General features: G+C 32.1%; 1 protein-coding gene across 2 annotated transcripts; it reads right to left on the reverse strand.

Annotated features, from left to right (window-relative positions):
* Positions 1-9,239: 9,239 nt before the first annotated feature.
* On the reverse strand, positions 9,240-10,208 carry LOC108868568. Of its 2 annotated transcripts, none has more exons than XM_048576911.1 (2): positions 9,657-10,208; positions 9,240-9,583 (listed from the first exon to the last, which is right to left on the reverse strand). In XM_048576911.1, exons 1-2 carry the CDS (start codon positions 10,026-10,028, stop codon positions 9,497-9,499), a joined length of 459 nt encoding a protein of 152 aa, XP_048432868.1. In that variant the 5' UTR covers positions 10,029-10,208; the 3' UTR covers positions 9,240-9,496. The 2 variants fall into 2 exon arrangements, with proteins under 2 accessions (XP_048432868.1, XP_048432869.1); XM_048576912.1 differs by having other exon boundaries at positions 9,240-9,563; positions 9,657-10,198.
* Between the last annotated feature and the right edge of the window lie 7,460 nt (positions 10,209-17,668).

Genomic DNA, 17,668 nt, shown 5'->3' on the forward strand with positions numbered 1-17,668 from the left:
ACATAAATAGAAATTCAACACTCAATCTACTTAAATATTAAATCACACCAATCTATTCACAATGCATAAATCACGCCAGTCTGTTCATATGAAACTCTGCAAGTTGTACTTTTTAATATCTATTCAGATGTACCTTAGTGGCGGCCAGTTCAGTGTCTTTTCTGAGCGAAAGCATTCCAACAGGTTTAACGAATCTGCTTCTGTTGTGGTTGGTTTGAAAAAACACGTGGGTATCTATAGGTCAGCTGAATATAAAAAAAATAAAAATAAAAAATAAAAAAACTTTTAATCAAAATGATCTTTAATATTGGCACAACTCTTTATTTTAATAACTAAAATTTGAAATCGATAGAAGTAGTTATTGAATTTTTCAATCTTCAATTATTTTAGTTCTTGTGTAAAAGATTCGGTTAAATAAGAATCAAAATAATAAAAATAACCTCAATAAAATAACATCCAAGAGTGACTTGAAAAAAATTTAGGATACTTTTGTTATTTATCTTTATTTTAGTGGATTTTTTTATGGAATGACCAAAATAATTGATGGTAGATAAATTCAAAATTACTTTTATTGATTTCAAATCTCTAATCTAGTACTATTCCTCTTCACTTGTAAGTAGTCTTAGGTTCGATTCTCACCAAAGGTGAATTTAAACTACATTATTATGCTAACTCAGTGTAAGGCTTAGCTTATACCCCCACTCCTTGATGTAGATAATATCGATTGTTCAAAAAAAAAAAAAAAAAAAACCTAGGTACCAAGTGAGAAATTATGCCAATTTCAAATATTATTTTGGCTAAAAAATCGAAAAAAATATAAGTTAGCTTAATTACTTTTAGGTAAAATTTTGGTGCATTAATTAAATATTGTCATCGGTTTCTGATGTAATATTATATTCTGTATAGTTCTTCAAAGGACAACTATTGGTTTACCGAAACAAAAAAAAAAAAAAAGGACGGCTACTGTTTTGAAGAATTATATTGCTAATTATTTGTCTTTGGTGCTTCAAATTGTGGTCCATTGTTTGGCCTAACTTGGCTCTCATTTTCTTTGGCCTAATGATGAGTTAATATTATATTATATATTTTACCATATTCTTAGTATTAGTTTATTGATTATTTTGGTAAAATTTTGATATTTTATTTTATATTTTCAACATAAGACATTCGACTTCCTTTGGAGCAAAGCGTGACCAAATGGACGAATTTTGGAGTGATTCAAATTGGACGATGTTCGTGTGTCTGTTGCTATCTTCATGTCAAAATTTGGGATTTTTCTACCAATGGGTTATTTTCTGGCGATCAAATAAAAAGCAGCACGCGTTGTTGAAAAATGACGTTTATAGGCTTAAACTGAGTTTTTGGAGCCCAAGATGACCTTAGATGGGTTCGTGGCCTTCTAGAGAAGTGTTCAAAATAGTCAAAGCTTTAAATCCAACTATTTTGGGCCAGTTTTGGAGCTGAGTTGGATCCAAAACGTGGCTGTGCAGATTTTTGGGCGAATTTACCAAATAAATTTAGGATTATGTTTCCTATTTTATTTCAATTTTTTAGGTTTCCTAGTTTTATTCTAAGACCTTTTACTAGGAGGATTTTAATTAGAGTAATATAAATAAGGCTTGTTAGCCATTATGGACTGACCAAAATAATTAATGGTGGACAAATTCAGTATCACTTTTATTGATTTCAAATCTCTAATCTAGTACTATTCATCTTCACTTGTAAGTTAGAAGTCCTAGGTTCAATTCTCGCCAAATGTGAATTTAAACCACATTATTATGCTAACTCAGTGTAAGGCTTAGCCTACATTCCCACTCCTTGATGTAAATAATATCGATTATTAAAAAAAATAATAATAAAAACTCAGGTACCAAGTGAGAAATTATGCCAATTTCAAAGACTATTTTGGCTAAAAAATTGAAAAAAATATAAGTTAGTTTAATTACTTTTAGGTAAAATTTTGGTGTATTAATTAAAAATTGTGATTGGTTTCTGATGTAATATTATATTCTGTATAGTTCTTCAAAGGACGGCTACTGATTTACCAAAAAAAAAAAAAAAGATGGCTACTGTTTTGAAGAATTATATTGCTAATTATTTGTCTTTAGTGCTTTAAATTGTGGTCCATTGTTTGGCCTAATTTGGCTCTCATTTTATTTGGCCTAATGATGAGTCAATATTATATTATATATTTTACCCTATTTTTAGTATTAGCTTATTGATTATTTTGGTAGAATTTTGATATTTTACTATATATTTTCAACATATGACATTCGACTTCTTCTAGAGTAAAACGTGGCCAAATGGACGAATTTTGGAGTGATTCAAATTAGAGGACGTTCATGTGTCTGTTGCCATCTTCATGTCAAAATTTGGCATTTTTCTACCAAGCAGTTATTTTCTGACGATCAAATAAAGAAGCAGTGCACGTTGCTGAAAAATGACGTTTCTAGGCTTAAATTGAGTTTTTGGAGCACAAGATGACCTCAGATGAGTTCGTGGCCTTCTGGAGAAGTGTTCAAAATAGTTAAAGCTTTAATTCTAACTATTTTGGGCCAGTTTTGGAGCTGATTTGGGTCAAAAACGTGGCTGTGCAGATTTTGAACCGAATTTACCACGTTAATTTATGATTATGTTTTCTATTTTATTGCAATTTATTAGGTTTCCTAGTTTTATTCTAAGACCTTTTACTAGGAGGATTTTTAATTAGAGTAGTATAAATAAGGCTTGTTAGCCATTATGGAATGACCAAAATAATTGATGGTGGACAAATTCAGGATCACTTTTATTGATTTCAAATATCTAATCTAGTACCATTCCTCTTCACTTGTAAGTGAGAAGTCTTATGTTTAATTCTCAGACTTCTCACCAAAGGTGAATTTAAACCACATTATTATGCTAACTCAGTGTAAGGCTTAGCCTATAACCCCACTCCTTGATGGAGATAATATCGATTGTTAAAAAAAAAAAAAAAAAAAAAAAAAACTCACGTACCAAGTGAGAAATTATGCCAATTTCAAAGACTATTTTGGCTAAAAATTGAAAAAAATATAAGTTAGCTTAATTACTTTTAGGTAAAATTTTGGTGTATTAATTAAAAATTGTGATCGGTTTCTAATATAATATTATATTCTGTATAGTTCTTCAAAGGACAGCTACTGGTTTACCAAAAAAATAAAAAAATAAAAAATAAAAAATAAAAAAGAGGACGGCTACTGTTTTGAAAAATTATATTGCTAATTATTTGTCTTTAGTAGACCTGACAATTTCTTACACGACCCGTTAACACGACACGTAAACGACAAGAAAATAATGGGTTTCGGGTCAACACGATAACTAATCGGGTCACACGATAATAACCCGTTAGTAACGGACCCTTAACAGGTTTACACGAGAGTAACACGCGGATAATCTGTTTCGACACTATAAGAAAAAAGTTGTTTTGATGATTTTAATTTTTTAAACTACTAAAAAAAACTTACTATAAAATACAATAGATATAAAGAATATGTATATATATTGTTTATTAATTATTATTCTATATAAATTTTAAAATTTAAGTTTTATTTATTTATTTTTATAGTATATTATAGGCAAAGATAAAGATTAAAAATCATAAAACACATTAAAAATAAAAATATGAAGTAATTTAAAAATACCAAACACATTAAAAAATTATAATAATTAATTTACATGTGCGAAAAATATGAAAAAAAATATGCAAACGCTCTTAGTCGCATCATCTACGCTTTGAGGATGGGTATATGATTGTCTGAATTTTTTAAACCATACAAACTCTCATGAATAGTATTTTTAAGGGAGTTCAAAATAAATAAAATTCATAATCATTAATGGATAAGTCTGAAATATGTGAAAGCAAAATAAACGTTCATAATTGCATCCTCAACGCTTAGACGATGGTTAAATAGTCCTTTAGATTTTTAAAACCCTCCAAATCTCATGAATAGTGTTTTTTTATTTGAGTGCAAAATTAATAAAAATTATTATAGAAGTGTGAAAAATGTAATCACTCGTAATGAAAAGCTTTACAATTTTCATGAAGGAGTCAACTCCGAAATTTAGTATGTATTTACTAATTTAGTATTATGTTTTACATTTTTTTTGGTGTCAAATTATGTTTTTCATTTTCATTTTTATTGATTTAAAATATATTTTTCTTAACGGATAACGGGTCGGGTCATATTACTTGATAATATTAACGGGTTGATTTTGGGTCGGGTCATATTACTCATTTACTTTAACGGATATTACACAACACGACACGATCCGTTAAGCTATCGGGTATGACACGAAAATGATACGAACACAAGAAACATGACACGAATGCCAAGTCTAGTCTTTAGTGCTTTAAATTGTGGTCCATTGTTTGGCCTAACTTGGCTCTCATTTTCTTTGGCCTAACGTGAGCAAGGTTTATTTTGTTAGTTAGAAGGTCCGAAGGTGAGTTTAAGAATTATTATGATTTTGTTAGTCAGAAGAAGGCCCGTTTGTTTCCTAACAAGAAATATCAGCCCTACAATGAAAATTATTATGATGAATGAGAGAGACATGTTACGGCCAATTAGTAGAAGAAGAACGTTGTTTGATTTTGATGATGTATTATTCATCTAACATTGAGGTATATATACATGATTTACAAATATAATCCCACGATTACAGGACTAGTTATAGGTTACAACTAATCAGGACTATACTAGGAAACCCAATAATACAAGTAATTACACAAACGTCAACACCCCTGCTCAAATCGGTGCATAAATATAACATATGCCCAACTTGTCCAAGAATCTAGAATGCACTTGGTCTGATATTACCTTTGTAAGCATATCAGCTAACTGTTCCTCTGTCCTAATTGTTGGTACCTCAATAATTTTATCTTCAAGCTTCTTCTTAATGAAGAACCGATCAATCTCAATATGTTTCGTTTTATCGTGTTTAAATTTTGAGCAATATTATGCGCAACTTGATCATCACAAAATAGTTTCTGATTTGGCCCAAAATTAAAATCCCTTAGTAACTGTTGAATCCATAAAATATCACAAATTCCCAAAGCCATTCCTCTAAACTATATTTTTCATTAAAACGAACAACTACAGCTTGTTGCTTCTCCACATGACAAGTTTCCCCTTAAAAAGGTAAAATAACCCGATGTCAAACGCCTATTATCAACTGATCATGCCCAACCTGCATCGGTATAATCTTCAACTTTGAGATATCTGTTTTTTGCAAACAAGATACTTTTTCTTGGACTCCCTTTTAAATACCACAATACCCTCATAACAACATTCATATATTGTTCTCCAAGATTATGCATAACCTGACTAACCATACTTAGGTCTATACAAGATCATGCCTTTATCAACCAGTATTTAATTCAGACCAATTCCAAGTTTGAGTGCTTTCTCTAATGGTGTAGTGGCAGGCTGACAGAAGGACATGCCAGTTTCTTTTAGCAAGTCTATCATATGCTTCCTTTGTGACAAAAAGATTCGAAACTTGGATCGAGATACTTCGATACCAAGAAAGTATTTCAAAGGACCAAGGTCCTTCATCAAGAATTCTTCAAGACAAATAATGATGTAATGCCCTTAGTTCATCTGGATCATTTCTTGTTACAACCATATCATCGACATACACAAAAAGTAGTGTGATCTGAACTTCTTTGCTTGTAACTGAAGTCTCTCATGGATTTTGAAATTCAGTGATTGCTTCAATCCATATAAAAACTTCTTAAGTCGAACATCTCGAAACCGACCCAATGCTAACCAAAATCGGGCAAATTTATCTTGGAATCCATTTGTTTACATTCTAGGTTCTATTTTTATCCTGAATCGACTGGTTCGAAAGTTGATGCCTAGGAGACTCGAACCCCCAATATCTCATTTAGGAGATCAGAAAGTCTTAACCAGTAAACCAACTTTCAATTTGTGTTATTGTAATGCAACAAATATATTTATTTTATCTAATAACTATTCGTTACTCAACTTAACATCTTCCAAAACCTTAGCTACGAGTGATATGAACTTAAAATAAGTGATTATTCTTGATCACTAAGAATTAGTTATTTAGCTAATTTTGCTTATTTTGTCTTTTCTATAAGGGGTTTTTAGTGGATTGCTGAGTTGGCTCTCTTGGACGGTCTAGGCCTTCAAAGGGAACAATAGTCTCCTAACGGTTATTTGATTTTAAAAAAAAAAAGAAAAAGAAAAATGCAAGAATGCCCTCTATGTTGCTTCTTCCTCCATCCTCCATGCTCCATCCATTGTTATACTTGTTGAGGTCAAATTCTCAGTGCAGGAAATTGGTATCTAACATTGGTATCATCCTTCCGATCTTGGAATTATCCTTTGATTTTGATGATTTTTTACAACTAACTTCTTAACCCTTTAAGAATGTAATGAATAAATTTAATCTTCAATTTAAAATATTTACATTAGTAGATACCACAAAATCTTATTTTATACTTAATAGAAGAATAATATTAACAGTAAGTGTTTGTTTAATTTATTGTTTTGACGCAATATGCATTCTACGAAACTTTTTTCAACAATCCAATTGTCAAACTTATTTGTACACACTCTGATATTGCATACGTAAAAAATCGTAAAAAACAAACATTCAAAGATTACGTAACGGAACAAAATTTTTTGATGGTTATAAACGAAAAATCACAATTTAATGGTTATTTTAGCTCTGATTTTAATGATTTTTTATAGCTACACTCCTCGACCCTATAAGAATGTAATGAATGAATTTGATCTTCAATTTAAAATATTTACACTAGTAGATACCACAAAATCTTATTTGATACTTAATAGAAGTATAATATTAACTCTAAGTGTTTGTTTAATCTATTGTTTTGACGCAATATTTATTCTACGAAACTTTTTTCAACAATCCAACTGTCAAACTTATTTGTACACGCTCCGAGATTGCATACATTAAAAATTGTAAAAAAAAAAAAACAAATATTTAGAGATTATGTAATGGAACAAAAGTTTTCGACAGTTATAAACGAAAAATCACAATTTAACGATTATTTTAGCTCTGATTTTGATGATTTTTTACAGCTACACTCCTCGACCCTATAAGAATGCATTGAACGAATTAGATCTTGAATTTAAAATATTTACATTATTGGATACCACAAAATCTTATTTTATACTTGATGGAGAAGTATAACATTAACTCTAAATGTTTGTTTAATCTACCATTTTGATGCAATACGCATTCTATGAAATGTTTTTCAACGATCCAACCGTCAAACTTGTTTGTACACACTCCGAGATTGCATATGTAAAAAATCACAAAAAACAAATATTCAGAGATTAGGTAACAGAACAAAAGTTTTCGATGGTAGAAAAATCACAATTTAACGGTTATTTGAGCTCCGATTTTGATGATTTTTTATAGCTAAACTCCTCAACCCTATAAGAATGCAATGAATGAATTCGATCTTCGATCAATTTAAAATATTTACACTAGTGGATAAATCTTATTTTATACTTAATGGAAGTATAACATAAACTTTTAAGTGTTTGTTAAATCTATCAATTTGATAGGATATGCATTGTACGAAACTAGTTTCGACGATCCAAACCTCAAATATGTTTGTATATACTCTGAGATAGCATGTGTAAAAAATTGCAAAAAAAAAAAAATTCAAAAATTATTTTGGCAACTGTCCAAAATTTTGCTTTGTTCGTGTCGGTTATATCCGACAGGGCCATGAGTGAAAAAAAAAATTTTAAATATGTGTTTATTTATTTATTTTTAATCAATATAACATTTTAAAATAATAAAATCAGACATAATAAAGTACACCAGATGTTCATGTATGTTTATGTGCCAGACAATGTGCTTTGTGACGCATTGAAAATAATTGTTTGAATTTCTTTGTATCTTATTGCTTGCCTATGAGGGAGCGTAATCCTTATTACAAAAATGATAGAGCTTCAGATTGTAGTTTGTTGTTATTATTCTCTCATAAAATTTATGGTTCGTGGGAATTGGGTTCATTAGACTTTAAGGTCATGAGTGAAAAAAAAAAATTTTTAAAATATGTGTTTATTTATTTATTTTAATCAATATAACATTTTAAATAATAAAATTTTCATTTATGTCGGTCATAACCATCAGAATACTAAAATAATAACCATCAGAAAGTAAAATAATAAAATAATCAATTTCTGTGGGTTATAACCATCACCATTAACTTAAAAACCGCCATAATATGTCAAAAGTATTTAAAAAAAGATTAAAAAATATTGTCGGTTATAACCAACATGATCTTTTTGATATCCGCCAGAAATTTATATCAGATATAACCAACATGATTTTTCTAATATCCGTCATTGATTAAATGATGTGTCGGATATAATTTATCCGACATGATTTTTTTAATATTCGCCACCATCATCCGTCATCTAAAGCTAATATTTTAGTAATGGCCATTCCTTGATTGGATCGATGCTGGGTCGCAAGTACTCGTGGGTTGTCGAGGTTTAATGCGACAGATTCAGCGGTACGAGTTTGTTGCGTTGGGTTTTGTCGATCGCTGGGTCTCGCGGGTTGCAAAGGTTGCGAGGTTCTGCAGCGGCTGCTAGCCAGGGTTTTTTTCCTCTCAATTTTCTTTACCCAGCTCTAATGCTATAAAGAGGAATGTTGTTTGATTCTGAATGATATATTATGTTGGAATATGATTATGATGACATGGTTTTCACAATATGTCTAATTATATGTAAAAGTACACCAAAATATTAATATATTAATATACATATGATTGTAGTGAAATAAATTAATTAATTAATAAAAAAATAATATAATTATTTATTTAATTAATTAGTTAAAGGACATGAACAGTTCTATTTCAACTTCAGAAGTTATAACTTCTCCTGAAGAACACAACTCCTCTAAAAAAATTACTTCAATCTCTATATATTTGTCAAATTCCTTTTGTCAGATTCATTCAATTAAATTCAATTTCTGTTCATATTCTTCACACCATATTATAATCGATAGTCTAACAACATCGGTTTCCGATCCTGTACCCAATTTTCTAACATTTGGATCAGAGCCAGGTTTCATGAATCCAAACAATTAGCCCAGTTTTCATCCGAGGACATCTCGACCTACATCCGACACTTCCTCTTCGTCGAGTAACGAATCCAACCGTTCTTTCTAAGTTTCAACTTGAGAAGAAATCAGGGAAGAGGGGGTTGGTGACCAAGGAGAATATTGAACCGATTTTGATCGAAAGTTCGAAATCGTCATCTGAGAATTTTCCTGTAGAATCCAAAACTCACAAAAATACCCAATCGTTCGAAATCCCATCCTACAACCCATTTGAACCTAGGCCTGAATTAACCCAACAATTTGAACTTTATTCCCCTACACCATTTAATTCGACAGAGAACAAAATTCTTTCTGAAAATAAACCATTTTATCATACAAATTCATCCAACAATTATCCAATTCAGAAAGTTTTTACAGTCCCATTAGGCCCTCGGACAAATCGGGGTTTCTGGCTGCAAAGATCAAACCTGCACAGAAAATTGAAGACCTGCAGTGTCCTTTTAGACCCATAATTTCAGAACCTTTTTCTGCAATTTGGTCACAAAACCCAAAAGGCTTACCTGCAACATCGCGATTGATTCGTAGTCCTTCGCTGACTGCTGCAAATCTGAGACTGAACCCGCGATTTTCGCGCCTTCCTCCACCGTGGACTCGCCACAGCAACCCACTGAACCATAGCAGGCAGCAGCGTGGTGGTGTTCTTCCCCCGTGGTCTCGTCGTTCAACCGTGATCTCGTCCTCTCGCAGTAATACACAATACCGCCGACACCGTTATCCGCCAAGGAGAATTGTCTCTGCCGTTCGAGATTATCCGCCAGGCTGCGGAACAAAATTTTTCCAGAGAAAGCAGACAGTGGAACCGGTTTTCTCTCAGGGGAATTATTTTGAAAATAAAGAAGAAGAAGATAGTTTTGAAAATAAAGAAGTTGCATTTATTTTGGGGGACGCTTCACGCGGAGACTGCACAAAAGTCAAAAGTTTTGGTGATATTTCAAAGGCATCACGTGGGGACGAAATCAAGGGCTTTTGGTTCTTTGCACTCTGACAGTGTATGTGAAGAGGAAAACTGTTGGTGTCCATCACAAAGTCACAATCAAGAAAACATAGGAAGAATTGATCACACCTGGCCAAGTAGACAAATAAGAAATCCACAGGTTTTCTATCGACGTGATTGTCGGAACAAGAACTCTTCTTTCACTGATTGGACAAAATCTCTGTGAGTGTATGCGGTATTTGTTGCTAAGTATAAATAAGTCTCTATTTTTATTTTATTTTTTAGTTTTTAATTTATTAAGAACATTTAGTATTTGTGGCTTGTAATAATTAAAAGTACACTAGTAGTATTTATATTTGCATTTAAGTTTGTAAGTATTGTGTTTGTTTTGTAATCTTCCGAACTATGACTACTAAATCTTCAAAATCCGAAGTTTTTAAAATAGAGAGGTTGAATAACGTTAATTATCGAATATGGAAGAGAATGATAACTTATCTTTTAACCCATGACAAGACTTTGTACACCATCAAGGATGAAAGACCCCTTGGACCCTCTCGAGTTTATAATAAATGGGTGGAAGATAATGAGTTGGCTAAGACTACAATTTTGAATTACATGGAAGATAAATTAATATCTCTTTATGAAGAATATGATTCGGCCAAAGAAATCATGGAATTACTTGAAAAGAAGTATGGCCCTAAATCTCAAACGTACATTCAGTTATTGCTTGAGAAATACAATGGGACAAAAATGGAGGAAACTGATTTTGGTCGATCATATTACTAAAATGGAAGTAATGGCTAAAGACTTAGCCAATGCTGGCCATCTAGTTTCTGATAAAATGCAAGTTAGTGTTCTTCTTGGTAGCCTCCCTAATTCTTGGGAAAATGTAGTTACTTCCATGACGTATGGTCAAGTTGAATTAACGATGGATACATTGCCTGCAATGTTGGCTATTGAAGAAGTTCGTAAAAATTATAGGAAAAAGGAAACTAGACAAGGTAGAGCCAAACTCCTCATAGCGAAAGATTCTTAGAAAAACAAGCAACACATGCATAAGTCACATAGTAGTAACAAGCGCCCGAACTTCAAAAAGTTTGGACATCGCAAGCAGAACAAGTTTAAAGGAAAAGAGAGTGCATGTTACAATTGTGGAGAGTGTGGTCATTATAGGCATAGGTGCCCAAAACGACTCAAGAACAACAAAAATCCTAAAGAACTAATTTTGACTGTCTCCGAAGCACTCATTGCTGAAGATCAAGGACAATGGTGGATAGACTCAGGAGCAACTCGTCATGTATGCAAAGACAAAAGTTGCTTCATCAATTTCAAGGAGAAAGCACTAGGAGAACATCGTCTCTACATGAGTAACAATACTTATGTTGATGTTTTGGGTGAAGGAGATTGCAAGATCAACAATAGTAAATCTACCATTGTGCTTAAAAATGTTTTGTTTGCACCAAATATAAGGAGAAATCTTGTCTCTGTCTCTATCCTAGAAAATAAAGGTTTTGAGACAAGGTTCATAAATGGTGCTGTCACTATTGGGAAAAAGGGTTATATTTATGTAAGAGGAATAAGAGTCGATGATATGTACTCAGTTTGTTTAATAAAAGTATTTCTTCCGAGTATGTCTTTGTCTCTACTATTCAAAATTTGTCATATTTATGGCATTTACGTTTAGGTCACATAAATAAAAATAAAATGATACGAATGAGTAAAAATGGAAGTTGCCTCAAGTACATGCACATGATTTTGATACATGTGAATCATGTATTAAAGGAAAAATGACTAGAAAATCATTTTCTCAGCATTGGATTTCTACAAATTTACTTGAGATAGTGCATACAAATTTATGTGGACCAATAAGAACTAAAACCCGTAGAGGAATGAAATATTTTGTGACTTTCATCGATGATTATTCCCGTTATGGACATGTCTACTTCTTGCAACATAAAAATGAAGCCTTAGACAAATTTAAAGAGTTTAAGGTAGAAGTAGAGAACCAATTAGGTAGATCCATAAAGACCCTTAATAGTGATAGAGGTGGAGAAATTTGAAGCCTTTGATGATTTCTGCAAAGAGAATGATATAAGGCATAATTATACTATGCCTTATACACCGCAACAAAATGGTATTGCAGAAATAAGAAATCGAACTCTAATGGATATGATGCGATCTATGATGTCTTATATTGACTTACCTCTACATTTTTGGGGTGAAGCTTTGACTACTACAACATATATATTGAATAAAGTTCATACAAAGGCAAAGCCATTGACTCCATATGAATTATGGCATGGGCGAAAACCCGATTTATCAAACTTAAAAATTTGTGGTTGTAAAGCGCATGTCCTCATTCCAAAGCCATTAAGAAATAAATTACAAGCAAAAACTTTGGAATGTAAATTTATAGGATATCCTGATAATAGTAATGGATATAGGTTTTGTCATCCTAAGAAATGATTGATTGAAAGTAGAGATGCTACTTTTATTGAAACTATTTATTTGATTAATCCAATACAAGAATTGGAATCTTTGGGAGAAGAAAATTCTCCTACAATTGATCAAGATTTCCATCTTAATTTAGACTTGTCTCATGATCATGACATTGACAATGATCAAGTGGGAGACGTAAACATGGGTGATCATAACAATGCCAATCATGACACACACATGGATGATGATCATGATATTATCATGGAAGACATAAATAATGGGAGAAATGATCAAATCAATGGGCGTAAAAGAAAAAGGGAACCATCTAGAAGATTGAAAGATCACTTTGTTTTCAATCTTGAGGAGGTAGATCATTCAATGGAGATCCAGACCCAAGGAATTATAAAGATGCAATGGATAGTTTTGAGTCTGAACAATGGCAACAAGCAATGAATGAAGAACTAGATTCCATAAAGAAAAATGAAGTTTGGGAATTGGTTGATCTACCTAATAAAAGAAAGCACATCGGTTGTAAATGGGTACTTCGTAAGAAGTACAAATCAGATGGTACCCTGGATAAGTTTAAGGCTCGACTTGCAGCTAAAAGTTATACTTAGAAACCCGGTATAGATTTTGTGGACACTTACTCTCCAGTGCAAAGTTTACATCCATTCGTATGCTTATGGCAATTGTTGCTAGAATGGATTTAGAACTTCATCAGTTAGATGTCAAAACAGCATTCTTGAATGGAGAATTGAAGGAAGATATCTATATGATTCAACCCGAAGGATATCATGTCAAACGACATGAAAACAAAGTCTATAAATTAAGAAAGTCATTGTATGGCCTTAAACAATCATCAAGACAATGGTATTTAAAGTTCCACCAAGCCATTATGGAAATGTGCTATAAAATAAATCCATTGGATCATTGTGTTTACTCTTGGAAGTGCCAAGATAATTTCTGTATATTATCACTATATGTAGATGACAGCTTACTTGCAGGTAACTCTATAGACATGATTGAAAAGACTAAGTCATATCTAGGATCCAAATTTGAAATGAAAGATATGGGAGAAGCATCTTATGTTTTAGGAATTAAAATTACTAGGGATAGAGATGTCAAAATGCTCTATTTGGATCAGCAAAATTATCTGGATAAAATATTTAAATATTTAATATGCAAGATTGCAAGCCAGTTAGTACACCTGTTTGTAAAGGAATGATGCTTTCCAAAAATATGTGTCCAGTACATAAGCAAGACATCATTGAGATGTGAAATGTTCCGTATGCCCAAGCAGTTAGAAGTTTGATGTATGCTATGACCAACACAAGACCTGACATATGTCATGCAGTTGGATTGGTAAGTAGATATCAATCCAACCCCGTAAAGCAACATTGGATGGCAGTAAAGAGAATTATTAGATATCTAAAAGGCACCCAAGGCATGAAGCTTTGTTTCAGATTAAATGATCTGGATTTAGTTTGTTATTGCGATGCAGATTTCGCAGGCGACTTGGATGACAGAAAGTCAACAAGTGGTAACATTGTCTTGTTTGGTGGAACTGCTGTTTCTTGGTTAAGTAAGAAACAAAGTTGTGTTGCAAAGTCTACCATGGAAGCAGAATATAGTCTTGTAACACAGTGGTAAGTATTACAGTATAGGCTAAACGATTTATCGATAATTTAAATATAGGTATACCTAAGGAACACGTCAATGTGTTTTGTGATAATAAGTCTGCCATCTTTCTAATAAAGAGTGGAGCAAATAGTTCCAAAGGAAAACACATTGATATTAATTATCACTATACACAAGATATAGTGGAGAGAGGAGAGGTAAAGGTCGACTACATATCCTCTGAAGAGATGGTGGCTGACCCGATGACCAAGGGATTGTCTCTGGAAAAATTCAGAGAGCATGGGACTACAATGGTTTGCAAAAGATCTAGATGTGTTGTAGTGTGAGACGTGCGGTGGGCATTGTTGTATGGTTTTAAGGATGCTTGAAACATGGACAAGTAGATGCGACTCTATCTGGTTCTTTAGTACTTGGTCGGTTAAAGATAGAGGGCACTAGTGAGGTAACCATGTTATAATAAATCATCTTGAAAGTAAAATCCATAATAAGCTTCAAGAAATAATTTATATAACACTGTGGCGTATAGTGCGGGGCTAAGTCATCATTTGTAACTGGGTATGGATTGTTTTTTCCTAGTTACTTGGATATGATACCATTTTACTAAAGAGTAAAATGTTATCAGATTAAGTGGAATGGTGCGCACCAGGTAAAGAAGCCACATATCTGTTGTTACATTCAATTTGTTTATGAGTAATACTCTTGAGAAACAAATCAAAATAGGAAACCATTTATGTCATCATAATCAAATAAGAGATGTTGGAATATAATTATGATAACATGGTTTTCACAATATGTGTAATTATATGTGAAGGTACACCATAGCATTGGTGTACTGATATACATATGATTGTAGTGAAATAAATAATTAATTAATAAAGAAAATAATATAATTATTTATTTAATTAATTAGTTAAAGGATATGAACATTTGTATTTCAACCTGAGAAGTTATAACTTCTCCTGAAGAACACAACTCTTCCAGAAAGGTTACTTCAATCTCTATATATTTGTCAAATTCCTTTTTGTCAGATTCATTCAATTAAATTCCATATTCACTCTCTGTTCATATCCTTCACACCATATTGTGATCGATAGTCTAACGACATCCGTTTCCGATCGTGTACCCAATTTTCTAACATATTATTCATCTCATGTTGAGGTGTGTGTGTGTGTGTGTGTGTGTGTGTGTGTAGAGGGTATACATACATAGAAACATAGTCTCACAATCACAACTAGGACACCCAATATTACAAGTAATTACTCAAAAGTAAACAATTAGAGGGGACATAAATTTTAAATCTCTGAACCCTAAACAAAACCTAAACCCTTGAAGGGTTTGAACTTTCAAAGGAAGCACATTATTTTGCTCGGGTTGAATTATTTTGGCATGACGAGAAGGAGAAGATCATTTTTTTTAGTGTACCTAAAATATAAGCCGGTACATTACGTGTCACATTATTATCAGTGGAAGGATATTGAAAATAGATTTTCGTTTCAAATTCCATTTATCTTATGTCATATAGGGTATCAAAATGTGTTTCAAGTGTATGAAAAAAATCCTCTCTAGAATTTAAGGAAGTCACCAGGGATGCATGCATGCAACCTCTTCTTCCTGTTGATTATTAAGCGCCGGCTGCAATAATTCTATTGTATAGGTAAAGAACAATAAAATCAAGAAATAATATATTGGAGGATTTTACTTAAAGAGTTATGCTGAATAATTTATAGAAGGGCAGTTGGGCACACATAGAGGACTCACCTAACAAAGCTGCTCTCTCCCTAAATTTCCTTTATTCCTTGCTACTAAATGTTAATCCTTTTTAACACTACAGCATTTAAATATTGTTGATTGCTTCAGTACATGCTTTGTGAACATGACTGCTAAAGATTCTAGCTAGAATTCTTGTTGAAAAATTTACTTGATGTCATTGTCTCAAAAGCCACTACTTGATTAATTAATCTTGGCTACAGATAATGCCGTAAGCTTTTTCATTACTTTCAACTTTTTTAGAACATTAAAAAAATAAGGCGATACTGAACAGAGAATATACATGTAGTTGGTAAGTTTTAAGGAAGGGTTGTCACTTGTCAGGTATGTTGGAGTTCCGTGTCTCTCTCTTTTTCTGATCAAGACCATGCCAACAAAATCAATTATATTATTTGTGCATGGTTTTTCAAAGGGCGCCTACTGTTTTGAAGAATTGTATTGCTAATTATTTGTGATTATTAGTGGTCCATTGTTAGGCTTAAATTGATTATATTTGTTTGGCCAATGATAGGATTTTTATTTCCTATTTAAATAGGATTAAAATTACACAAAATACATACAAAAGCATAAAATAGTCATAGTATAAATCCTCATTCAAGATTGTTCTCCACAAAAATTGAATAAATAATTTCTACTTAAAATTAATCCTTAATTAACTATTTAAAAACCTATTTTAGAAAAGGATTTGAATTATGAATTAAACTAATGAATACAGAAAATAAAATAAAATAATTGAAATTGGTTTTGTAAATTAAATCGGCAACAGGAAAGAAAACAATTTGAGAAAATTCGTTCTAAAATGCACTAAGGTTTAGCCGTCACCGTTAACAATCCTATGTAATTTTACAATTTATTTAAGAATTACATATGCAACTTTGAAGGTTAGGTTTTCCAAATGCATATTGTACTTGTGTCATTTATGTTAATACTTGTGGACTCGCCCTAGTAAAAAGAATTGATTACACACCATTATAATAAAAAAGAAAAATATTATTAAGAAGAAAAGATAGAAAAAACCCTCGAAACAAATCGTCAAAAGCGCTCTAAACCAAGGTCTAGTCCCCCAAAAACTTTATTGCAGTCAAAAAGCCCAATTAAGCCTGAAACATCACTCTGTCAGCTTTGTGAGCTGGTCTTTTATTTATTTGCCATACAACAACGACTTGGCACAAAAATCTGAAACTTTGACACTAACAAGTTTAAAAACTTGTGAACGCTCTCCTATTTAGATCATTTCAAAATTCATCTGTTTGATCATTTTTTGTTCAAAAGGAAGTCACATGTCCTACACAGTTGTGCTAATTAATTTGTAGAAGGACAGTTGGGCACACACAGAGAGGACTCACCTTAAAAAGCTGTTCTCTCCCTAAATTTCCTTTTTTGCTACTAAATATTTAATCCTTTTTAACACTTTAGCATTTAATATTATTAATTGCTTGGGTACATGCTTTGTGAAAATGACTGCTAAGGATTCTTGTTAAAAATGTTACTAGTAGGCACTGCTGTCTCATAAGCCACTACAAGACTAATAATATTGGATATACATCCCATGTCATAAGCTTCTTCATTACTTCCAACTTTCTTAGAACATTAAAAAAATAAGGGGTGTATGAAAAGAGATATATGCATGTAAATAATCTCTACATTATTTTCTATTAGTATGTTTTGAGGAAGGATACTATACATTGTAATCTTGAAACTTTCCTGGAAGGGTAAGTTAAAATCTATCATTCA

This window comes from the organism of the source record quoted next, unplaced genomic scaffold, assembly GCF_019419815.1.
Source record: "Pyrus x bretschneideri cultivar Hongxiangsu unplaced genomic scaffold, Pyrus_bretschneideri_v1 Contig93, whole genome shotgun sequence".
NCBI classification, from domain to species: Eukaryota; Viridiplantae; Streptophyta; class Magnoliopsida; order Rosales; family Rosaceae; genus Pyrus; species Pyrus x bretschneideri.

What these genes read in the sequence shown, in the direction of transcription:
- LOC108868568 (XM_048576911.1), bottom strand. Translation starts at nt 10,028, where the DNA reads ATGCAACTTCTTTATTTTCAAAACTATCTTCTTCTTCTTTATTTTCAA. An exon ending in AATCAATCGCGATGTTGCAG is followed by an intron (nt 9,584 to 9,656) that starts GTAAGCCTTTTG and finishes AGGACACTGCAG; the next exon opens with GTCTTCAATTTTCTGTGCAG.